The sequence below is a fragment of the Elephas maximus genome, chromosome 11, assembly GCF_024166365.1.
Source record: "Elephas maximus indicus isolate mEleMax1 chromosome 11, mEleMax1 primary haplotype, whole genome shotgun sequence".
NCBI lineage: Eukaryota > Metazoa > Chordata > Mammalia > Proboscidea > Elephantidae > Elephas > Elephas maximus.
In genome coordinates this window covers 61,809,668-61,836,660 of record NC_064829.1, presented here as the reverse complement: position 1 = coordinate 61,836,660, position 26,993 = coordinate 61,809,668, and the positions used below count along the sequence as shown (strand labels likewise).

At 38.8% G+C, this 26,993-nt stretch overlaps 1 protein-coding gene across 1 annotated transcript in view; it reads right to left on the bottom strand.

The window, feature by feature from the left end:
• Positions 1-26,993, bottom strand: part of DCC (DCC netrin 1 receptor) — a 1,314,656-nt gene that overhangs the window by 376,767 nt on the left and 910,896 nt on the right. The window contains exon 9 of the mRNA XM_049901020.1: positions 9,217-9,371. Coding sequence (XP_049756977.1) covers positions 9,217-9,371 — 155 coding nt within the window. The remainder of the gene's footprint in view (positions 1-9,216; positions 9,372-26,993) is intronic.

Genomic DNA, 26,993 nt, shown 5'->3' with positions numbered 1-26,993 from the left:
TGTCAGAACACAAGCTGGTTCTGGCTAATATTGATTTTGGCACTGATTTCCCCCTCTTTGGATTGGTTCCTTAGGAAATCTTGGCAGCTGGGAGTCTGGGCTGTGGATCTGAGGTCTTTTTCTAGTTAATTCTCCTTTCTGGTAACAGCCACATCAAATTACACTTCACTGGCCTGCCAGGGGTGCTTCCTAAAGAGGAGACTTCTCAATGATTGACAAATATTTGAGTGTCCTCTGTGCATACCCCAGTCCCAACCTCTGTGCATAGCAATGTGCATATCCGGTAGTGGATTCATTAGGGACATGTAGAGCTCAGTTCTTTTATAGTTCATGACATGAAGAATTCTCCCACATTATTCTGATTGTTCAACTTTGCCACTATTAAAAGCTACAGTCTGTGTTGCATTGGCCATTTGCCTAGTCATATGTGGCATTTCCTTCTATTTTTATATTCAAAGGAAATATTGAGTATCTTCTTTGAGGTTACAGTCTAATTAACTAAATAAAACATGCATACACGTTTAACAATGAAACCTAATGTGTCAAAAAATGAATTTGTGGCTTATCCCTACCCTGTTCTACACACATACCCTCCAAGTCAGCTCCTTCCTTTGTTTTCAAATCCCAACAAATGGTTCTACCATTCCTTTACTTCTGAGGCCCAAAACCCAAGAGTAAATATGACTCCTGTCTTTTATCCACACCACACACAGCAAATCTTGTTGTTTCTACCACCCAACAATACCTTGAATTCTGCCAGTTATCAACACCTCCGTAATTACCACCAAAACCTTAGCTGTCAGTATCTTTTGACTAAACTACTGCATTATCAGCCTCCTCTCTGGTCTCCTTGATTTCATTTAAAAAATAAATTATCACTCTTAACCGTCTTTCACTCTACTTTCATTTGGAAGAAGACCTGAAAATCTGATCACATATTTAAACAAGGCAGTAACTTGTACTGGTTGACCACAGGCTCAGAGTTCCCTGATTAGAACTTTAATTGATAAAACCCCCAAGATCGTTTTCTCCCAGACACCTTAACTCTGATTTCAACAGCTATAGCCTGAAGTAGTAATGTGTCATCATCTTAAAATCTTCCAACTACAACCCATGTCAATTCCTCTACTTGTAAAAATGCCTGTGATCAGGAATTCTGCCCCAAACCAACTCCCATATTAGATGTGATTTGGAGCTGACACTTTTTTTTCTAAGGTGAAAATACTGATCTGAAACAGAAAAGCGTTTTCATAGAACAGATATCTTTTTTCTGCTAGTTATCTTCTTGCAAAGTAAAAATAATACCTTTTATTAAACCAATATAATAATGCGGGAACATCGGAGTTAAAGATCAATAGTGAAATCAAATGACTGACTTTTTTGTGTAATGAATAAGATTTACCATACATTACAGCAGGCAGAATATAACCTGCAGTTAAAAGGGCCCATAAAACAGTGAAGGGATTTAAAAGCAAATTTTACTTAATTTTGGTTGGGCATCACATCAGGTTAGTCAACTGTAAATTTCTTGATGTGATACTTTCTAAAACGCACTTGCATGTTTCATACTAAAACATAATATGTGTATATACATACATTAATGTACACATTAATTATACACTAACACTTTGTAACCCTCACTTCAGGTTAAAAAACAGTAAACACATTTGATCGTGCAGTATGATTTAGAACAATTTATTTTACAGATGTATTTCATACAAATATTATCCCTGAATCTTTTTACCTTATCCGACTCATCTTATTTTACTTACTATACCAGCACCTTATAGAGTGTCTAACACATAACTGGTGCTCAATAAATGCCTATAGACTGCATGGAAAAGGGCACTTTCAAGATGATGGCATGACAAGTACATATGTGATCAAAGTGCCATATTTTTTTTTCTATCTTCACTCTTCATTAGTTGTGTTTGCCAGCTCTTCATAGCTTCAGATATAACTGAAGGAGTTCTCCAAAATAGCTCAGCTATTTTAGCTTTAGAGTGGAGCTTTCCTCTGTCCTCCAGGCTAGATATATACATCCTGTCTGAAATAGCCACATGTGGTTAATGGATACCATATTGGACAGACAGATCTAGAACTTAGCACAAAAGACCCATTTTTAAATGAATGATGAAAGTGCAGAATGACTCACATTTGCTTTTGAACTCTTTAAAAAAACAAAACAAAACAAAAAAATGAAATCCATTGCCATTGAGTTGATTCCAACTCATAGTGACCCTGTAGGACAGAGTAGAACTGTCCCATAGGTTTCCAAGCCTTAAATCTTTAGGGAAGCAGACTGTTACATTTTTCTGCCACCGAGTCACTGGGTGGGTTCGAACTGCTGACTTCACAGTTAGCAACCGAGCACTTAACCATTGTGCCACGATGGGTCAGGTCCTTGAACTCTTTTAGTGGTGGCTAAATATCCCTTCCTCCCACTAATATACATCATTATAAAAGACATAATATCCTTGCCTAATTGATCATTAAATCCAAATGGGCGCCTTAAGCCTTCTGTTGGCTGTGATGCCAAACTGCAAGCCTTTAATCTCTCCCATCTTATGTTTGTGTTACCTGAAAACACATTTTTCAACAAAAGACTTTTTCAATAACTTTGGTGTTTGTATGCTGCTATAAAGTATGGCTTGTGAGTGCTCATCTTTATTCTTTTTCTTGTTAATCGCTAGCCAGGAGTGTGATCACTGACTGGACCATTGTCGATCGGCCCATGGTCAATTTAGATACGACAGTCATCCCAAATGTTCACTCAAATCATCATGCAGTTCAGTTCATAACTGTAAACCAGTTCCAGTGATAAAAGAAATGGGCTGGACAGAACTGTGATTAACTTGGCTGGCTCAGTTTATAGAGTCATGCTGAAATGAACATAAATGGTATTTAATATTTCTGAGGCATTGTAAGTAGGAACCAGCTTCTACCAGCATCTTTTCATCAAGCAGCTATTCCTAAAATGGCAATGCTCTAACACATTTTATAGGGTAATACACTGTGTTTTGATCATGAGACCTCAAAATTTAGTTATAGATACAGACATGTTCATTGGACAAGATTAGAGAACAAGCCAGGCTATAGCAGCCATCCAAGCCTGCTTGTAAGGAAAGCATAATTACGGAAAAATAACAGAGTATATATATGTGCTGATCATACAAAAATCAAGCCAGTTACAAATCCTAAATAAAGTGTTATTTCAGCCTTGTTTATCTAGGTGAGCACCTAAATATCCTACTTCGTTTTGTTTGCAAGTGTAGTACAGTTAGAAATACGCTCCCATTTGATCCTGTTGGGGCAGCGAACGTCTTTCTGTTGAAGACTAGATACCAGGCAAGATCTAGATGTTTCCATATGTTATCCCATTTTTATCTTCATAACCTAGGAAAATAAGGGGTAAATAATATTTCTAATTCAGAGCTGGAAAAACTGAAGTCTCAAGGATTGAGAAACTTGTCCTAGGGTACAGATTCTAAAGTTCAGAGACAGAAGTTGAACTTCGTGTTCTCTCCATAACAACCATTCTAGCAAATCCCTATTGGAATTAAAAAAAAAAAAATTAAAAACAAAAGGAAGACCCAGAGAAGGAAGAAAAAAGCAATCCAGCTATTCCTCTAGATAGTATATTTTGAAGTTACTAGGCTTGGGGATTGCTTTCACTCATCTTTTCACTGTAAAGAATATAATGGACTAAGAACATTACTTACGACACTTAAATATAAAGGGGTTTTGTGGAAAACTGGGTTGTGGTCTAACAAATAGGCTTCCCATTTTAACTCAAGCCCTCAAGCCGGTATGTGGTCTGTATTAACATCCTTTATGATTAAACTACCTTAACAGCATCTCAAAGGACCCCAAATAATAATTCAAAAATTCCTCACATGTGGTAGGAAAAGATTAGACAAGTCTTAAGCAGGCAGGGGCTTTAATCTTGGCTGATAATACAGTGGAGAAATTATATACCATAAAGGCAGGAAAGAAGGAGAAAGGGTTTAGTGAAAGGAAGATATAATCAGGGGACACAAACCTTCATATAAATCAAGCCTTTCTATTCTGGGTGATTATTTCATAAACTGGATCTTGGGCTGTTGATCTCTTTAAATGATTAACTACAAAATGTATGTGCTTTAGGAAACTGTCACTGACTTATATTTCAGATATGTTTTCCAACGGTTTTTATTCCTTGAGAATATGTTTTCATAATGGAGTTGTTATTTTCAAATAATATGAAAAACTTGAAATTCGATTTGTATACATGCCATGTAATTTTAGTGTACAATTACTACATCACATTTGGAAAAACAGTGATAAAAGAAGCAACCAAATACATACCCAGATGAGACACATTTTCCAAAGATAAGATCGGTTTGTTAGGGAAAGAAAGAATGTTGGAAAACGTCTTTTTCCCTTATGTCTCTAAACTCTGATATTCTAGCCAGGTAATAAAATCAGCCCTTGCATTTTCTCTAAGAAGACCAAAAAGATGGGCTTATAAACAGGCAAGACAGGAAGAAAGGAAGAAAGAAGGAAGGAAGAAAGGGGAAGGGAAGAGAGGGAAAGAGGGAAGGAAGTGAGGAAGGGAGGAAGGGAGGAAGGGAGGAAGGGAGGGAGGGAGGGAGGGAGGGAGGGAAAGAGAAAAGGAAGGGAAGGAAAAGAAAAGAAGCACAAGGATCTTTAGAATGTTCCATTTTTCTTAGCAATTGGTGTATTATTGAGCAGGCTTGGAGAAAGTGAAGTGCTCTTTATACTAGAAATATTTTTAGATTGCCAAAATGGCATTTTGTATTAACAACAGAAGATAAAATGCATGTGAAATACCTATTAGTCATGATAACATTATTTATTTACCCTAATGTCTGTAATAAAGACAGCAAGTTAGCTACACAGGACTGTTCATCTAAATGAATGGAAGGAGTCACTATTTTGCATATGTGAGGAATATTCTGAACATATTGTTTATCTAAGATGAAATACTCGTATCTACTCAGTAAGAGATGAATTATCCAATGACAATGCTTAATAAAACAGAACCAAGTCATCAGTGCAAATACGCAGTGGCCGACAAGGGAAAGAGTTCTTACTCCATACAGTGGTAAAAAAGGGGTAATTAAATAAAACAATGTTATTATTAAAAGGCACAATATGGTCAGTATTCTAGGCTGTTATCATCGTCCTTAATGAAGGCAAAAATCGAGACTACTTTCTGTTTCTAAAGCAGAAAGACTCTCCATGTTCACTTTGTGGAGAAAAGATAACCTATATGAGACAATAATACCAAAGCAAGCAACATATTTTAGTTGGATTTTTAGTTGTGGTTCTGTGCTTGATCATTGCCTAGGCTAATTTTTAAGCAAAATAAATGCTTACAGAGACCAGTGCCCAGTAAGGGCCTCTGCACAAATTCCTCAGACTGCTTCCTGAATCAGGGGTGAGGGAGGGTGGATGATAAAAACAAAAAGCAGAACACGAAGACAGCTGTCTTTATAATACAGCATGATTTGAGGAGGTGGAGGCAATATGACTTAAAAAAAAAAAAAAAATTAACCAGATAATATGCCTTGACTCTCACAGGCAATAGATCCACAAGCTAATCTATGACTCGGATTGTTTATGTTTCATTTAACAACTACTTATAAGTTCTTTTACTTGGGTTGTTTTGCTACATTTTAGAATATTTATTCCCCCAAGAAAGTTCTGAGAGCTGTACATGCTGCTTCTCCACGATATGCACCCTACAGCTTTCTAACTTGCTGCATGTACCAGGGACCGTGTAAGGATCACAGTACATGCTCGAAGGCCGGATTTAGAGTTGAAGTGTGTCACTTTTTTCTTTCACAAAGTTAAGGCTCTACGCATGATACAAATAATCTCTGACTTTAGTTTTTTCTTTTTTTAATTGTTGTTGTTTGTTGTTAGGTGCCGTCGAGTCAGTTCCGGCTCATAGTGACCCTGTGCACAACAGAACAAAACACTGCCAGGTCCTGCGGCATCCTTACAATCGTTGCTATGCTTGAGCTCTTTGTTGCAGCCACTGTGTCAGTCCACCTCGCTGAGGGTCTTCCTCTTTTCCGCTGACCCTGTACTCTGCCAAGCATGATGTCCTTCTCCAGGGACTGATCCCTCCTGACAACATGTCCAAAGTATGTAAGACGCAGTCTCGCCATCCTTGCTTCTAAGGTTGTATGTACTTCCAAAACAGATTTGTTCGTTCTATTAGTTACATTAAAATGGCAGAACATGTTGTATTAGTTTTTTTTTTTTTTTTTAAATGAGATGAGGTATTATGATTTATCAGTGTCAGAATGGAAACTATCACCTTGTCCCTTGACTTAGAAATTTTGGTATAAAACAAAGTGATTAAAAAAAAAAGAAGCTACAAATTGCTTTTCTAAACTGGATACTTAGGAACAATGGTATTGATAGAAAAAAAAAATTTAATCTTAGAAAGTAAGGCTGCCTATATAGGAATTTCATCAGAAATACAGTATAATCATGGCCAGCTAGCCCTGAAAAATACATTAAAAAACTTCCAGGGATAATATAGGAGGATTAGAAAATGAAGAATTCAGACAACCCACAGAAATTGGGTATTTTAAAAATGAACATGCTCTTAAAGTTACACATTCTAATATCAGAAACCTGAACAAGGTGTTTTTTATTGAATTTTTGTTGGGTTTTTAAACTGTCAGTCTCTATACCATATGGTTTATAAAATTTTAAGAAAATGCATATTTTGATTCAATTTTTTATCCAACTGTATTGGCTCAAAATATCAAATATTCATAAAAATTCATTGATTCTACGTATAAGATGTATGAAAAGTAAGTCAACCAAAAGCCTGACTATTCAAATGTTATTTTAATATAGACATTATGAAGTGGAAAGAGGCATTATCTACTGATTTAAGTCTAAACAACAACAAAATATCCCTTAAGAGTAGGAACCTGGGAAGAAAGTCAACTTCATGGGTGTATGACATGGGCAGGTACACAAGACCTCACACTCAGAAAGGCCAAGCAAAGAGAAAAGCCCTCCAAAGAGCTTGGCTTAATGCTCTGCTGTTGCAATCTTGAAATTCTTAATAATATTTGAATAAGGTGTCCCGCATTTTCATTTTGCAGTGGGACCCACAATTGTGTAGTCCTTCATTCCTGTCTGGAAACCCTTGTGGCGTAATGGTTAAGTGCTATGGCTGTTAACCAAAGGGTCAGCAGTTCAAATCCGCCAGGCGCTCCTCGGAAACTCTATGGGGCAGTTCTGCTCTGTCCTATAGGGTCGCTATGAGTTGGAATCAACTCGATGGCACTGGGTTTTGGGTTGGGTCATCCCTGCCTGGGAGCCTGTATTTCCTACTAACTGCCTCCAACATGTAAACTGCTATGCTTTTGAAGATGGTAACTGAGGTTTTATTTCTGAGGCAAAGATTTGCAAGACTTATGTAGCTTTGCCCTCCCCATCCTCCCACTAAATACTTTATTCCAATTTGTCATCATCTTGTCTTTGAAGGCTCTGCTATGGAGAAAGAAAAATGGAGATTTTGCAAAGTATAGGGAATGATACAGCACCTAGTCTGCAAATCAGTGTTCACATTCTCTCTTCTCCAACATATCCGTTTTAAATACTGCTTAAGAAGTGAACTAGTCCAAAGATCATTTCTCACAGTTACCAATGGAACTATTTCTACTTCCTTTTTCATCTTCTTCCAAAAGGATTTGAAGTCATTTCAAATTTAAACATAGTTTAAAATAAAACATGTTAAAAGCAAAATAGCATCTGAATAAAAAAAAAGTAGATGCAACTAGGTGTCTAAAATAAGGTCGTTTGTTGGAAATAGTCACTCACTGCATTTAGCTTTAATATTATCACTTAAAAACATTTTTTAAATAAAATAAAGCTGGCAAAGTGATCATCAGCAATTGATCTTTTCAAATAACATTAGAAATCCATACGGAAACTCAAAATTCTATAAAAAAATTCTAAAAGATCCACAAATATTTTTCAAATGTGCAATTTTGCAACTGTGATTTCATACAAATAATACAGGCATTCTACATTTGCTTGCCAACCTCAACCTCTCGCCTGGCCCCAGGAATATTTTGTAAGCACGGCATGCTAATTTTTTTTACATGTTGCTGTAAAAATATTAGCATAGCGCTCTTACAAAAATACCTCTGGGGAAATGGCACTGTTGGCAAACAAAGAGATTACACTATTTGTGTAAAAATACGGTATTCCCTTATAAGACCAGAAATCATTGAATTTTGTCAAAGAATGTCCAGCTGCTTTAGTTTTTGATCTTTTAGCTTAATAAAGTGATAGAAGTTAGAGAATCAAATTGAGAGGATAGATGGATAGGTAAAACACTGGGGATGTTTCAGGCAGTGAAACTATTCTAGAAGATACTGTAATGGTGGACACATGACATTATGCCTTTGTCAAAAGCTATAGAATTGTCCAACACAGAGCGAACCCTAATGTAAACCATGGACTTAAGTTAATAATGATGTATCAGTATGGGTTTATCAGATGTAAAAAGTATAGCACACTAACACAAGATGTTACTAATAGGAGAAAGCGGGCACAGAGGGGTGGGGAGGCATTGGGGACTCTGTAGTTTCTGTGCATTTTTTCTATAAACCTAAAACGTTCGGAAAAATAAAGCATATTTAAAAAGTTGAGAGGGTAGTGAGATTGTTCAGTAGATATTATCTCTTTATATTTCTTGAATTAGGGTCACTTTTGGCCGCTTCTTGAGTCCAATGACTGCATATTTAAGTTCTTTAATAAGTTCTTGTATTTGGAAGTTCTATACCTTTTTTTTTTTTACCTTTGGTGTTTTTTTTGTTGTTGTTGTTACATTCTTCATAAACTAACTCTGAAAATCAATGAAGGAAGCTGAAGCTCAATAACAATGAAGTAGTTTTTCAGGCACAGAAAGCCATTTTCTTAGGAAGTAAATATGTAGACGGCATGGATGGATCGGGTCTTTATTAGTTGTTATTTTGCCCTTGTGGAGACAAGGGTGAAGTGAGAAGGCCATTATAGTCAGTAAGTTGATTACTTTTAAAGATCCTTGAGTTAAATATGTTGTTTCAGAATTGTCCATTTTGTTACCTCAGAAAAATTCTCTGAGAGGATTCAAGGATATTACAGATGAAAATAACTACTTTCTAAATACTGTCCTTTCCTTTTCATACTCACACTCAGGCTGAGTGGCCACCTTGATGGGTTGAGAACTCTCCCCTGGCCCCCATTCGTTATAGGCCACAACTCGGAAGGTGTACATGGCTTCTGGCTTCAGGTTTCCCACAGTAAGCTGAAGGGACCCAGGCTGAGATGTATTTAACGCTCGTTCCCTGGGAAATGAAAGTTGCAGAAAAGATTATTTCAAAATGAATACTGAAAAAAAATTTGCAGGGAAAGATTATTTCAAAATAAATATTTTTAGCCAAAGCTTCTATTTAATGTAAAAGAGTAGTGAGGTGAACACAAAGGTTGCTAACTCATTTAATTTTGACCTGGGACATAATTCAGGACCTCTGAGACTTACTATGGGAAATAAACTGGAAGGCCTAGAAACAAATGTTGCAAGGATTCTGGGGAGTTCAAGTTTGTGTCATCCTCAATGAAACTTGCAAACTAAACTCTTTCCCCTTGACACTTCACAATTTAGAATTCAAAACTCATGACAGACAAAGAGCTATTAAAATACGAAGAAACATCTGGAATGTAGACAGGAAGATGCATTTCGTAAACATCCGGATAATGACAGAAATCAAGATTTCAATTATTCCCGGTATCGGTCTTTGTCAGTATTGCCAACAAATGCATTTATGCATTTCCTTCCATTTTAGGGAAAGGAAAACGCAGATGCTGAGTGTTGATATGTATGGGAGCTCGGAGCTCCTGTGGTTCCTTTAAGTGCAATTAGTAAAGGAAGAAGATTCCCTTCTGCCGTGAGAAGAAACAGCAACACATGTCTACCTGCTTCCTTGTTCTTCGGGCCACATTTAGTGGGGTTCAATATCTTTACCAAATAAAAACTTTCCCAGTGGTTGCAAACAAATGGATTGATCTTTTGATCATGATGGGATTTACAGTACATGTAAAGAGAAGACAAGCTCTGTGGATCTGGGTGTTGACATTTAAGAAACAAGCACACCTGATTTAAGAACACACATGATTCTAGACATTTATATGGTATGTCCACTGATCCTTAACATATAATTGACAGAGCGTGGTGAAGAAGGAACTCCTTCTAAGCTACTCAATTGATTCTTAATATTCCTATTTCTAGATAATCTCCCTTGCCTCTCAGTGGAATTGTATGTATATTTTAATAATGCCTTTCTTTCTTGTCTTTGGAGATATTTAAAGTGAAATCTATTTTTCTACCAGGACAAGTTAGGCTTCCATGAAGAAAAATAAGAACAAAATTCTGTTAATATTGTTTAATGAGAGAGGTTGTTTGGCTCATTTCCAAGCCCACTTCTTCATGTGCGGGACTATATATCCCAGCCTCCTTGGAGTTGAGGTGTGGTCATGTGACTGATTCTAACCAATGATTGAGAGTGAAAGAGATGCGTGGCCATTCCAGACACGGCCTAGAAAAACCTCACAAGTGGAATCTTCCATGTTCTCTTTCTCCATCTGTGGGTTTGAGACAGGCGTTAATGGAAAACTTGGGAGCCATATACTGATGACAGAGAAACTACAATTTGCAAGAATTCTGAGAAGAACTTGGAAAAGAATTATGTGCCAATGAGGATTACCCTTTTTTTATACTTTGCAGAGTCAGGGATAATCTTCCATAGTTTTGAGCCGGACACATACACACGTGCACGAGTGCAGTCCTCAGGTTATGAATTTCCGACTTAGGTACAACCCTTAGTTAGGAACCAAACCCTGAAAAGCCTATTATATTAAAAATTCAAGGTGCATACAATGGTTAGTAACAACAAACGGGCACCACTTTTCAACGTACTTCAAAACATTATTATTACTGTATTATGTTAAAGATGTTTTAATGTATCTGGAAGGGTTTCTTTAATGTTTTTTGTGCATAGAAAGATACATTATATAGCTATCTCCCACTTTTGGAAAGCTCACTTCATGCCACTTTGCTTTTAGGAAAGACCTGCATCAATACCTGTTTTTGATAACAGAGAGAAATTCAAACAGGATTTTTACTTTTACGAAAAAAGGTGAAAAGCAAAATAGGGTTCAGTGTTTGTTGTGTAACCAGGCATGACAGAGGGCATGCACCCAAGCAGCCAGGGTGATGTAGCTTCCACCTTGGGCCTCAGGGCCTTCGGCAGCTCTCTGAGGGTGAGGAAAGAGCAGTGCCATGGGGTCTCCAACCAGCCCTCCCTGCCCAGTGACCACCTCCTTTCCCCTAGCACATCCCTTCCCCAATGTACTCTTTTGTCCCCTCCCCACCCCCAGGCTCTTGGTGGGGCATGATCCACAGTCTCCAGCCTCCCACAAAGCCTGGGCAGGCAAGCCAGGAACTTGTCTCTGTCCCCTCCCCATAGGAGATGGAGCCCGCAGCTTAGGCACCAGGGAGCCCAGGCCAATCACCCCTTCTCCCCCACCAATGTGTGCCATCTGCCACCTTTCAGCCTGTTTCTGTGGCCCTTGATCCCAGGTCCCAGTGATGGTGGAGGGAGTGACTGACTCGGCCCCTCCTTCCTGGCTTTTTCTCAGGTACCTAGAAACCTCTGCCCTCACCTGTCTCACCCCATCTCCATCTAGCTCCAGTCATCCCTGGGCTGGGGAGGGGGATGGCTCCCAGTCCCTCTGGTAAGGCAGAGATGCTGGACACTCTCAGATCCATGAGCTGCGGAAGGCCTTGACCCAGGGGTGGTGGCGGCCCTAACCCTGGAAAGGGGGGGCGGCGGAGCTCTGGTGGCGCAGTGTTTAAGAGCTAGGCTGCTAACGGAAAAGCCATTGGCTCCAACCCACCAGCCCCTATGCAGAGAAAGATGTGGTAGTCTGCTACCCTAAAGACCATTGTCTTGGAAACCCCATAGGGCAGTTCTACTCTGTCCTATAACTTAGAATGGACTTGACAGCAACGGGTTTTTAATATACCAAATCAAAACCAAATCCAATGCCGCTGAGTCGATTCCTACTCATAGTGACCCTATAGGATGAGTAGAACTGCCCAGTAGAGTTTCCAAGGAGTGCCTGGTGGGTTCAAACTGCCGACTCTTTGGTTAGCAGCTGTAGGTAACATTTAACCACTATGCCACCAGGGTTTCCGTTTTTTATTTAAATTAGGGCTTATTTGTTACAGAAGTTAGCATTACCTTAACCAGTACTGGTAGTAATTAAAAAATGCACCCTGTATGAATCTGGATAGCCCTGGGGTTTGGTTTAGGACTACAGGGTCAAGTTGATGGAAGGCTGAATTCTGTCATCTAAAAGACAGGGGTCTGGAGGGATTCAATAGTAACCTATAGTAGGCAAGGTTAAGAGACATCAGCTAATGCTCTCATATGCTTCATACAGCATTGCTATCTTCTACCAAACTAAGATTATTAAGACCAATGAGTGGTTTTTTAAAAGAAAATTCTCATGAGTTAAATACACTACTTAACTACAGTTGGCTTGCAGCAGTTCCCTTAGATTAAGAACATTGGCGTAGGAATTTTTGTATCGTATTTACTTATTTTATTTTTGCAAAAGAACTTCTGCAAGCCCTTCAATGTGGGTGGGGTGATTTCATTCCTATTTTACAGAACCAGAAGTGAGATTTACAGAGACAAAATGATTTTTTCAAGGATTCACAGTTACTGGGTATCAAAGTTAAGAATGAAATTTGGCCCTTCAACCTCTAACCCTTCAGCAGTAATGGGAAAAGGAGGAGCCTATTTGGATCATGCACACGAAGGGTAGAAGACATATCCAGAGGGGAGGAAGGGACAATGGGCATCTGGAAACTACAGTGAGAATGATTTCTCTCAGCATCTGCTAAGAATCAGTTCATAATTATCTTTTCTAGACATTTAAGCAACATAGTTGTCATCAAAAGTCAGATTAGGATACCAAGACTTTTAGGTCTCTGTGGTAGCATAGGAAGCCGTGGTGGTGCAGTGTTTAACAGCTTGGCTACTAACGCAAAGGTTGGCAGTTCAAATTCACCAGTTGCTCCTTGGAAACCCTTTAGGACAGTTCTACTCTGTCCTATAGGGTTGTTTTTAGTTGGAATTGACTTGAGGGCAATGGGATAAGGAAAGAGAGCTTTTATAATGGACTTCGTTTTTATAATTATAGATAATTCAGGTGAAATAACTGTGTTCCAGGACATGATATCATAACTCATTGAACAGGCATTCTTCAAAAAAAAAAAAAAAAAAAAAGCAGGAAAATATAGGCATGTCTTATTTTAACCCTTTCATTCTCATGGGTACCTCTAGGGACCAAGTGCTTTTTCTGCCTCTGAAGGTTTATTGGGAAGCTGCTGCACCATTGACAATGCACACTGCTGCAGGCTGGGGCCTTTATGACTGTTTAAAACTGAAGACACCAGTGTGTGCCACAAATTAATGTTTTTACAGGGTACTGAATGAGGTGTCTGAATTTGGGGTAGAAAAAATAGAATTTTGAAAACTTCTATTTGTTACACATATATACCAACAGAGAGCGGTGGGGAATCTGGGGTATAATTAGTGGTACTTCATATGTACCACTAAACACCTAGAATGGGCTTGTGGGAGGGGGCAGGAAAAAAAAAATCCATAGAAGCTACCAAAAATTCATACACACTCCATGTTTCCGAATGCTTCTATTAATTAAAACACATGGTATCAACAGAAAATAACTGGCTCAGAAAAGGGTTAAATGAACCCAGGTAAGCATGTCCAAGACTGTATAATAAAAGCATCACTTACATATAAAAGAGGATACTGTACATTGTAAGTGAGAAGAGAGTTTGAAGATCCTATAATACCCATCAGCCTCCAAACTCTGTCCCGTCGATATTAGTCACAAGAAAAATTCTATTCTTTGATGTGGGCAATTGATAGTTTCTCAGTTTTACATGGAGTGTGAACAAAGGCATCTTTACAAAAGGCTCATGTGGTATTGACCAGTACAATACAATCCAAGCAAACAGTGTGCTTGCTACACAGACAGTCTCAAGACAACTCTAAGTTCCTTCTCCAGTCACAAGCTGATGCTGCCCCGGACTGACCACTTGTTTCTTCAGTATAGGCGCTTAAGTGGTTTTCAACAATGATTTAGTCACACTTTTCACATTTATGTGCCACTCTCCAGAAATCTAGTTATCATATCAAAATAAGATCACATCATACTGTTCTATAGGTGATGGAGCATATTCAGGATGGGATACGGGCCTGGTGGTGTTGGTTTGGCTTGCTCATATCCTGAATGTACAACTCTGGGCACATTATTTAGCTGGGCTTCAGTTTCCTCAAGTGAAAAATAGGCATAATAAAAATGTTTACCTCTTAGAGTTTCTGAAAGAATTACATGAGTTGCTGTATGTAGGACATATGAAGTAGTAGGCCCAGTGCCTGGTATTCCAACAGAGCATTCCGTAAATAGAAGTTGCAGCTGTTATTTTTATTATTATAACAAAATACCACCACAACCCCATAAGAAATAAATGTTCTTTAGTCCAAGAAAGGGGCTTTTCCACAAAATATTTAGAACCAGCCATCTGAGGAGATAAATTAGAAGTGGTACAATCATAAAGAAGAACTATATAAATAGTTTTCACTGACCTATCAGCCTAACAGAAACACTTTGTTGTTATTTCCTGTCAGATTAATTTTGCTCGCAGAGATGAGTTAAACCACAAAGAATGGTCATAACTAGAGCTATCGAAAAAGTTTCAATAACAGAAACAGGAATGTTTTTAAAGGGTGAGGTTCGTAGACAGCCTCTGAGAAGAAGCAGGAGTTGCCTGAGTTCCACAGCATAGCTGAGATAGCCTCTGTGATACCCATCACCCCTACTGGTGTCAGGGTTCTGTTGCCAGGCTGCTGTTATGTTTCCTCAGGACCTGCAGGAACGGCAACAAACTGCTAAAGTGACACAGTGCATATTGGGAAAATTGGCTTCTCCTACCACATCACAGACTTATTTGTTCAGTTACACACCAAAAAGCTCCTAGGAGGTTTTTGATCACTCCTTTGGTGCTTCAGTGGAGGCCTGGCGGCACAGTGGGTAAGTTCTATAGCTGCTAACCAAAGGTTGGCAGTTTGAATCCACCAGCTCTCCTTGGAAACCCCATGGGGCCCTTCTACTCTGCCCTATAGGGTCCTACGGGTCGGAATTGACTCGACAGCAATGGGTTTGGGTTTCGTTTGGGTTTCTGTGTTTCAATAGCTAAGAAAACACCCCAGATCATTTCCCAACAAGGAAGTAAATTCTAAGTTTGGAAGGGCAGTTTATAATTTTGAGTTTCTCTGAACCTACAGTAGACCAATGCCAGCAGCCTAAAGAGTTCAACTCTACATAATCTCCACATTTAAGTGGTTAGCAATTAAGGATTTTCTCTCTGCTTACTCTAGTCCATGCTCTCTGTAACCAAGCAGATGAGAATGCTGGGTTCTGAAGGAAAGCGAATAGTAGGTTTTAGCAGTTTGCTCAGTTACTGTGTTGGGTGTCCTACCTGTCACTTCCCAGGCTGCTGCCTCTCTAGGAAGTTCTCCTTTATTTACCTGAAGACATAATTACCCTTCACATCCGAAAAGGTCAGAGTCATGGTGTGTAGCAACAGATACTGTCAGACAAAGTTACTTCATTACTTCCTTTCTTTTTCCCCTGACTCTGAGATGGTAGCCAAATTCAAGATAAGTTAACTGAAGTCAAGGCAGCAAGTCATCTGTGCATTTTAATCCATTCCCTGTAAATTCATTCACTGAAAATCCATGCAGATATCAAATATAAAAAACTCTGACGACTCCTCTGATTGAAAAAACTATAGACAACCTGAGACACTCCACCCTGCAAAAACCATGCCTGTCCCTGCCTCTCTGCCTTTTCTCGTTCTGGTTTTTGTTTGGTTTGGTTTAGCCTGGAGTTAATCTTAGCCTGACTCAATATTCTTTCTCAATTTGGCAAATCCAATTTAAATCCAATTAAAATGAAATCTCTTTAGTATAGTTTTCCTACCATCATGTTCTCTGTTTCTGGCAGGAGTAAATGCATTCTCTTTTGTTCCTTCATTGCTTTTGGCTTATACATATATTGGAGCATGTGTTACATTATATTAATGGACATGTCTGTCTCTTTGACTTGACTGTGAATTATTTTAGGAGGGAAGCCATATTCCATCCATATTTTATTCACACTCAGCATATATACCCATGGAGTATAAAGAATGACTATGTCACTGGTACTTACAATGTTTAAATGAATGCATAAATGTGAAAAATATAGCAGAAAAATTACGTAAAATCTCCACACAGTGTGATCTTAGAAAATTCCAAGTTTCGTCCCAACTTAGGTGGGTGGCCTGTGGCATGCTGCTTCCCCTTCCTAGGTCTAGTTTCATTATTTGAAACTTGAATAGAAGGATCCACTGAAAGAAGCCCATTTAATATTCTTTATTGAGATAGGAAATCATCTGCGATTTTTAGCTGAATCAAGCCCTTTTGTTTGTTTTTGAATTTAGGAAGTAAACAGAGAACAGAAAAAGAATGATATTGCTTCTTAGTGAATCACTTATAACAAGTTTCTAGTATACATTTTAAGTGAAACCATAGTGCACCAGGGTGTTAACATTTATTACAACTGTGAGGTGAGCAACAAATGCTGTTTTGAGGTGTCAAATACCTAAGCAGATGCTTCAAAGAGGAAGGATTAGGCTAACATTCCTTTGTGGGGAAGGAATTAATTATTTTTAATGGGAAGTTCATAGAATTCTCCTTTTATCCTTGTCTGCTCTCATTTTTATTTCTTTAGTGTTAGCAAGAATGGTACAACAAGGAGAAATTTTCAAAAGTGCAATATGGTGTTTTCTGAAATAGGGTGTTTACGGGAACAGTTCAAAGTGGCAGCTATAATGACAACCCACACGCCAAGCTCCCTATTGTTCCAGGACCATAGACTTTGGAATCAGTGCCATCTTAGCGGGAAAGCAATTTCAGAGATGATCTAACACCAAGTAAACAAAATGGAGAGAATAGAGCCCATTTTTCTTGGTCAGCATTTTCCACTACATTTTGGTTAAAAATTCTGTTTTTTCTTGAATTGTTAAAAAGCAAAGTCCTTGGAGCAGGTAGGCAGTGTGGTTGTTTTAAAAAAAAAAAATTAATATAATCTATTTTGACCTTTAGTACTTATCCAAGAGACTGTTCATATAAGAAATAACTATTGCAACAACAAATAGAAAGCTAATTTGGTGGCAAGGAGTTGGTTTTAATTTTTTTTCTTTTTTCTTCTTTTCTTGTTTATTTATAGCTTCTCCATCCATAATAAATATAACTCAGTTCTGTGACTTCTCGTTTTTTCTTTCTTTTTCTTGAGATGGGCCATCTTATCCTTCTCTAGTGGCGGTTATCTTATCATCTTTATGCTGACAGGGTCTTGATAAATATCTCTGGCCAGTACTTCTCTTCTGAATTCCAAATTCCCATTTTTAATGCCTAGGTTGACATTCCATTTGAAAGTTTTAAAAGTATGTGAAAAACAACATGCCTCAGGACAGGAACCATCCCTGAAGACAACTCATCAGACATGAAAGGGACTGGACAGTGGGTAGGAGAGAGATGCTGATGAAGAGTGAGCTAATTATATCAGGCGGACACTTGAGACTGTGTTGGCATCTCCTGTCTGGAGGGGGGATGGGAGGATAGAGAGAGTTGGAAGCTGGCAAAATTGTCACGAAAGGAGAGACTGGAAAGGCTGACTCATTAGGGGGAGAGCAAGTGGGAGTACGGAGTAAGATGTATATAAACTTATATGTGACAGTCTGACTTGATTTGTAAACGTTCACTTGAAGCTCAATAAAAGTTAATTAAAAAAAATGCGTGTCAGCTTGACTATGCATTCCCATATTGTGTGATTATCCAGCGTTTGTTATCTGAAGTGATTTCCCTACCACTAAAAAATTTATATGTTGTAAATCCTACCTCTATGATGTTAATGAGGCAGGACTCAATCTACAAGGTTAGGTTGTATCTTGAGTCAATCTCTTTTGAGATATAAAAGAGAAATGAGCAGAGAGACAGAGGGACCTCCTACCACCAAGAATGAAGAACCAGGAGGGGAGCACATCCTTTGGACTCAGGGTCCCTGCACTAAGAAGCTCCTAGACCAGGGGAAGATTGACAACAAGGACCTTCACCCACAGTTGACAGAGAGAGAATGCCTTCCCCTGGAGCTGGCACCCTGAATTTGAACTTCTAGCCTCCGAAACTGAGAGAATAAATTGTTTTGCAAAGCCAAAAAAAAAAAAAAAAAACAACATGCCTGAAATGGAATTTATGATCTTCATTCTTAAACATGGACCTTTTCCAGCATCCAAATTTCAGAGAAGGCACCATTATCCATCCATTTCAAAAAGTTGGAAACCTAGAAACTATCCTTGACCTCGCTCCACTACCGTTCATGTCCAATCCATCACCTGGTTCTGTCAATTTAATCCACTAAACATCTCTCAAATCTATCTCTATCAGCCCATCTCCACTGACACCTCCTTGGTCAGAGCCACCATCACCTCCTGCCCAAGCTTCTGCAAAAACCTGGTAAATGGCTTCCCGGCATCCACCTGAATGATCTCTCTTGCAATGTCCACTCTTCAGTCACAGTAGTCGTTTCAAAATGCAGATTTGGTCATGGCATGGACAACATACATGCCTTTGTTAAATATCCTCATGAAGCATGCTCCTTTCTTTAGAGGGATTAACTTGACATATAGTTATAGATTCACCAGTGGGATAATCATCCCAAGATTACTAATCTGCTGACAGAGAGACTTTTGGATTCCCCATTATCTCCACAGTTCCTGGCACATAGCTGACCCACACCCAACATTTGCTGAATATATGAATAATGGGTTGACCATTTATACATGTTATTCATAGATGGCATGTTTTGTTTTTCAATATGTAGCAAGTCCATTGAAAAAATGAAATCACTATAATCTTCTCTCATTGATGGTATAACTCCATTTTGAAAGGGCAGAGTTTTATATTTTACAGAAAAACAAAGTGGGGCTTTGAGAGGAGGGCTAACTTTGCTAGGCTTAAAGCTTAGCACACTTTCTTCATGGATAACAAGCTTCATCTGCTGCATTGTCCTCAACTCTGAAGAGCAGGGAAAGAATATGTAAACGCCATGTTGACAATGTAATGCATGGTAAATCCTAAAATGAATCCCTCATGTCAATCATAAAAAGCTGGTCTTTAATCCTGAGCAGCGAGCAGAGGTTGTCTGAGGTGGCATAAAGTGGTGTTAAACATATATCGCTGCAAGCCGGGACCCCAGTTCAGCTTTTGTTCTGCCACAAAATAGGTGTGTGTGACCTTGAGCAAGTCAGGGGTATCTTTGTGCCCTCCCTGCTTGGTTTGCAAAGTGAAGATACCAGTCCCTTATCTGCCTAGTTCACAGGGTTGTTATGAGGATTGAATTGAATGATGTTCATAAAAGTGTTTTAATTCTCTCACCTGAGCTATCATAGCACTTTCTATGTAGCTCTTTTAAAAATATCTTTTACTTTGTACGATACACTGAAAAGAACACTGGACTAAAAGCCTTGCATTAAAATCCCAGTTCTAATATTTACAAGGTGTATAGCTTCTTACACAGTTTTTTTGTTTGTTTTTAGTGTTTCTGAACAGAGCAAACATGCTCACCTGTGAAATGGAGAATGTTACACCTGTCTTATTTGAGGATCAAACAGGCAATGATTGTGAAAATAACACTTTGCTCCCTTGGGAAACACACTGCATTCATGGTAGTTTCCAAACTAAACAATGTTTTACACATGGTACAAGCTAATAGAAATTGAGTGTGCTCAGTGCTCCAGGCAAAGAATTGTTGTTTTAGGCACTTTTTCTTAGTTTAATACACATCACAACCTTATAAATGACTGAGGTACTGTTACCATCCCTCATGTGAGAACTGAGGAGCCAGGAGGTGAGTAACTGACCCAGGGTCACAAGCTGGTAAAACTGCTGAGCCAGGATTGGAACACTGGTGGTTCAATTCCATAGCCACATAGTCTTGATATTTAGGCTATTCTGTGTCACACTCCATAAGTAATTGTAGATTACTGAATGGGAGGCATATATTCTAAACATACATAAAAGGTTTGCTATCGTGTTTTATTAATGGCATATAAATTATGTAAACCTACTTAACCATTAAGTCAGAAAGTTGCTGGAAAGAAACATATGGAAGAAACACATGTCTTAATTCTATAAACATAAAGAAAGCTTAGTTCTCCTTCTAGGTTAATCCACCAACTATGTTGCGAGCAAGAGACCCTGAGTGGTGCAAAGAGCTGATGTGCTCAGCTGATAATCAAAATGTTGGAAATTCAAGCTCCAAGAGGCATCTTGGAAGAAAGCCCTGGTGATTTACTTCCAGAAAAAAAAAAAAAAAAAAAAATCAGCCATTGAAAACCCTATGGAACACAGTTCTATCCTGACACACGTGGGGTTGCCACAAGTTGTAGTCTACTTGACAGCAACCAGCTTATGTTAGAAAGAAGGAGGAGTAGGAATTGTGAGCACCTGCTCTGGAATCACACCTACATTTACATCCTGGCTCTCTCACTTATTAGCTATATAAATGAGGTGTAAGTCTCTTCTTTATGCATCACCTGGTTAATGTTTTGTCGTAGAATAAAAATAATTTATGACTAGACGGCACTGGATTTGGGTCAGTACATAGCAAGTGCCAAATAAATGCTCGCTGTTGTTATTAAGGAGCCCTGGTAGTACAGTGGTTAAGCACTCACCTGCTAACTGAAAGGTCAGTGGTTCGAATCCACCAGCCACTCCACAGGAGAAAGACTTGGCAGTCTGCTTACATAAAGGATTACAGCCTTGGAAACCTTATGGGGCAGTTCTAGTCTGTCCTATAGGTTTGCTTGCTATGAGTCAGAATCAACTTGACAGCAAAAGGTTATTGTTATTGATTCTAACTCAGTAGAGAATTAGGCAAGGAGCCTACCCTTCCCTGGGGATTAGTTTCCAAATATTTAAGTAACAAGAGGTTGGGCTATGGCCCAAAGATCACTTTCAGTTCTAACACTTTTAAGGTATCATAGCTGGATATCTGTGAAGCAATAGCTTCACTGTGAATCCTGGCTTCAGGTTCTGGAATTTATGCTGCTCTCTGACTTTGGAAATGAAAAAATACCTACAGGAGCTGAATAAAAACATTTTAAATATGGCACCTGCATTATCGACACTGTTAATTGTCAGACAGCAATAATGATAATCTGAGTTAGAGTAATTTGCCTGACAAAGTTGTTACTAATCTGAGGCAAATGTTGAATCCACTACCTTTTAACAAGCTATTGTGTTAAGGAGATAAAATAAACCTACAGGAGCAAACAAGCCACCCAGCTAATCGCTTAGAGACATATGGCACAAATTTGTTCTCATTGAGAGCCAGAATATGCAAAATGAAAGGGGGATATTAGAATCAAATTTCAATATCGGCTTTTTTTTTCTCAATTAAAAAGTTTGTATTGAACTGCAGTCAGTTTACTCATCTTCCCCAGTAACATAATTGATTTTATCGGTTAAGGACAAGCCCATTAAGACTGCAACACCTGTCTCTCTGCCAATTTTATCGTCTTAGCTCCAATCAGTAAACGTCTACTCAAGCATAGTACTAGGCACTTGGGTATGGGATTGTAAATAAAATCTAGTGTCAATCATCAGAGAGGGAATACACATGAACTTAACCAAATATAAAACAGGACATAAGGTGGTAAATGCCATGAGAGTGATGTGATCCAAGTGCAGGGAGAGGACACAGGAGAACACAATGAATTGTGACCTAGAGGATTGTGGAGAGTTCCCTGTAGCAACTGACATTTGAATGGGTACTTTCTTTTTTTTTTTTTATAATTTATTTTTGTTGTTGTTGTTGAGAATATACACAGCAAAACATATACCAATTTCATAGTTTTTTTTTTTACACGTACAATTCAGTGACACTGATTACATTCTTTGAGTTGTGCAACCATTCGTACCCTTCTTTTCTCAGTTATTCATCCCCCATTAACATAACTCACTGCCCCCTAAGGTCCTATCTAAGTTCTCAAGTTGCTGTTGTCAATTTGTTTCTATACAGATAGATCTTAAAAGAGCACAACGTTTACAGCAGACATTTTTTACTAGTTAAGCTAAACTATTGTTTGGTTTTAAGAAGACTTTAGCAGGTATTTTGGTTTAAAGTTTAAAGGTTATCTCAGGGCAATAGTTTCAGGGGTTCATCCAGCCTCCATTCTTCTATGGAATCTTTGATCAAATGTTCAGTAATGGTAGCCGGGTACCATTCAGTTCTTCTGATCTCATGGCAAAGGAGACAGTCGTCCACAGAGGTAGTTAGCCACACATTCATTTCCTCTTCCTATTCCTGACTCTCCTTCTTCCTCTGTTGCTCCAGGCAAAAATTTATACAGTGCCTACTGTGTACTAGGTGGAGCCTTGGTGGCACAGCAGTTAAAAGCTATAGCTGCTAACCAAAAGGTTGGTAGTTCAAATCCACCAGTTGCTCCTTGGAAACCCTGTAGGGCAGTTCTACTCTGTCCTACGGGGTCGCTATGAGTTGGAGCCAACTCAACAGTAACAGGTTTGGTTTTGGTTTTATGTGCTAGATATTGCTCTAGGTGCTGGGAATAGCTTAGCAATAACCAAAACCTAAAAACTTGTTGCCACCAAGTCGATTCTGACGCATAGTGATCCTATAAGGCAGAGTAGAACTGCCCCACAAGGTTTTTAAAGAGCGGCTGGTGGATTCAAACTGCTGATATTTTGGTTATCACCTGAGCTCTTAACCACTGTGCCACCAGGGCTCCTCAGTGAGTAAAGCAGATCCAAAAACATCTCTATCTATATGAAGCTTATATTCTGATGGGGTAGGGAGAAGCGATTCAAGGAACAAAATAAGTAGAGCCAAGTGCTTGGCTGCTAACCAAAAGATTGGTGGTTTGTACCCACCAGCAGCTCCATGGGAGAAATGACCTGATGATCTTCTCCCCTAAAGATTACAGCCTAGGAAACCCTATAGGACAGTTCTACTGTGTCTTATGGGGTCGCTATGAGTGAGAATTGATTAGATAGCACACAACAACAATAAAAGCTATGGAACACCATAAAGCCTAAATAAATAAACAAATAAATTGCTGCTCAGCCAACCTCGATTCATGGCAACACCATATGTGTCAGAGTAGAACCATGCTCCATAGGGTTTTTGGAAGTAGGTCACCAGGCTTTTCCTCTGAGGCAGCTCTGTGTGGCCTCAAATTCCATCCTTTTGGTTAGCAGCCATGTGTTAACTGTATGCACCCATACAGGTACTCCGTGGAGAAACATAAGAATGACAAAAGACATAGAGATGAGAGGGGACAGGTAAGACCTCCATAAGAAGGTGGCACATCAGCAAAGATTAAGTGGAAGTTAGGCAATGATCACAAGCAAGTAAAATTTGGCTGAAGATAATTAAAAAATGGTAGAAGCAGTACATCAACACAGAACTGCCAGAAATTCAAGCCGAATTCAGAAGAGGATGTGGAACAAAGAATATCATTGTTGATGTCAGATGGGTATTGGGTGAAAGCAGAGAATACCACAAAGATTTACCTGTGTTTTGTTGACTATGCAAAGGCACTCTACTGTTGAGATAGTAACAAATCGTGGGTAATATTGCAAAGAATGGAAATTCCAGAACACTTAATTGTGATCATGTGGAACCTGTACATAGACCAAGAGGCAGTTGTTCCAACAGAACAATGAAATACTGTATGGTTTAAAATCAGGAAATGTGTGTCATGGTTGTATCATTTCACCACACTTATTCAATCTGTATGTGGAACAAATAACCTGAGAAAGTAACAATATGAAGGACAATGCAGCATCAGGACTGGAGGACCATTCATTAACAACCTGTGATATGCAGATGACACAACCTTGCTAGCTGAAAGCAAAGGGGACTTGAAGCACTTACTGATGAAGATCAAAGACCACAGCCTTCAGTATGGATTATGCCTCAACATAAAAAGAAAACATAAATCCTCACAACTGGACCAATAAACAACATTATGATAACCATACAAAAGATTGAAATTATCAAGGATTTCATTTTACTTGGATTCACAATGCCCATAGTAGCAGCAGTCAAGAAATCAGATGATATATTTCATTGGGCAAATCTGCTGCAAAAGGCCTCATGTTTGGTAAAGTAGAGGGTCAGTAAAAAAGAGGAAAACCCTCAACAAGATGGATTGACACGGTGGCTAAACAATGGGCTCAAGCATAGCAAAGGTTGTGAGGATGGAGCAGGATGGGGAAGGGTTTCGTTCTGTTGCACGTAGGGTCGCTATGAGTCGGAACCAACTTGATGGCACCTAACAACATCAACAGGGAATGAATGACTCATGTGGACCTCTGAGAGAAGGAGAGTTGTAGGCAGGCTGAGCAGCAAGTGCAAAGGTCTTGAGGGAGGAGGATCCCTGGTGTACTTAGGAAACACAGGGGATCCAATAAGATTGGAGAGGAACAAGCAAATAAAATGATATTCAGAGATGAGGTTAAAGGGGTAGGTAACAAGAGGCCAGATTGGCCACGGCCTTGTAGGCCATTGGAAGGATTTTTGCTTATTTCTGAATGAAATAAGGAGAATTTATCCTCCCCCTGTCTGTCTTTGTGTTCTGTCTGTCCTAGAAAATAGGTATTATCCCTGTTTTGTGCCTTATTAAATACACAAAAATCATATAACCGATAAATAGTAGCACCATGTTGAAATCCAAATTGTTTGGACTTTGGTGACATATTTTTTAACCATTATAGGTTATAGGAACCACACTTCTACCTATAGATAATTGGGGCTAGATTTCCATTTACAGGAGTTTGGAATTTGTTATGTTCATATCTTTATATAGATACTTCATTGTATTTAAGCTTTAGAATATGCACATATTTTTTTGAGCAGGGGAGTGAGTGATCCATGCAGACCGTATCTCAAAAAGATAACTAGAGACAGTGAGGAGGATGGATTAGAAGGTGAGGAGATATTTCCGGAGATCAGGTAAGTGATGATGAGGGCAGTAGAATGAAGGGGGCCTGACTGAGTGGTGGCTGAGGTAGACTTGACAGGACTCGATGACTATTTAGGTGCAAAGAGGGAGGAAGGAGTAAAATATGACTTGCATTTTTTTTTTTTTTTTGCTTAGTCAACAAAATGGAAGGCACTAATATAAACCAACAACAAGGGGAAAAATATATGTATGGAGGAGAAAATAAGCATTGTTTTGGACAGGTTGAATTTAAGGTGCTTCCAGGAAATCCATGTAAACACATGAAGACATGAAGACACATGGTCAAGAATTATTACCTTCAGTTTTTACAACTACAGACACTGGGATCCAAGGAGCTTCTGAGACTCATCATAGGGTCACAGAGTTAAGTAGTTGCAGAGATAAGACTAAAGCAAATGTAGGCTTCTTCATGGTAATAAATGTCGTTGGTGAACATAAGGCTGTGTGTGTCTGTATATTTTTTTCATTTTAATGTCAAGTCAAATTATAAAAGAAAATAAAATCTTCAGAAGGATACACTTTAATTGTGGTGAGAAAGAAAGGCATTTGAGTTCCAGCATGAGAAATGCTACACTGCATTATCAGATTATCACACTGCAGCATTTTGTGTGAAATAGCACTCTGCCAAGTCTGTCCTGTATTGTCCCTTCTGCACTGCGAATGGTTCCTAAAGATCACTATCTGTTTAAAGCACTCACGAGTTGAGACACTGGAAGTCTAGCACACCAATCTCGGCTTCTCTTCCCAGGATCTGTACTAGCACTTTAGTAGACTGGCTTACTTTTGACTGCCATCTAGTCCATTTTCCTCCAGAGTAGTGACTGGTGAGAGCCAGAATTAGTGTAAAGGCAGTGCTGTAAAAACTGGTTCCCACAAGGTGCTTCTCATTACTCTTTCTCTTCCTCTCTTTGTCTTTGTCTCTCTCCTTCCCCCATATATCCTATAACAGGTCACATTCCCTTTGGTTGGTAAATGTTACAGAAAGTGAATATAGAGCTTATTAGAAGATGACAGGAAAAGCTGCCACATCCCAGAAACCCCTGCATATCAAGGGTGTCTGGTTTAGACTGGCTGTATATCAAGGGTGTCTGGTTTAGACTGGCTGTATAAGAGGAGGTTTAATAAGGAAAAAAAGGTATGGAACTCAGAACTCAGCCAAGGCAACCATCAGCCATTTTACAAAGATCCTATTGGCCCTTTCAAGTTTGTCATCCATTGAAGGCTGTAATGACGACCCTCCTTTCCTGTGAGATCAGCACATGTAGAGTCTGGAGAGTATATTTGTAAATATGTGTTCTTCTCTTAAGAAACTTGGGGATTAGCAATATAGAGTTTCTCTGAAGCAAATTGAGCTTTGACATGCTGACCTCTTGTCACCTTAACTGGCAATGTAGAAATCCCAAAAGGCAATGAGGATGAGAGAAATTTTCAAAGTGACTAAGGAATAGAACGGAAAGGTCCATTAAGAAAGCTTCTTAGCTTTCTGATTCTAAATGAGATCTTTACAGTGTAACTTTATGCTTTATTTTAAATAAAAATTGTTGAACATTAAAATTCTTATATTTAAAGGTACCTGTTCAAATACTGAAAATTAATAACGTATGATAATGATACCAATCATATTGGCATTAGTTAAGATAAATATTATATAATTATATTTCCAGCAATATGGAAGACTAGGTATGAAATGAAAAAATCTTCTGTCTTCTGTTGTTGTTGTTGT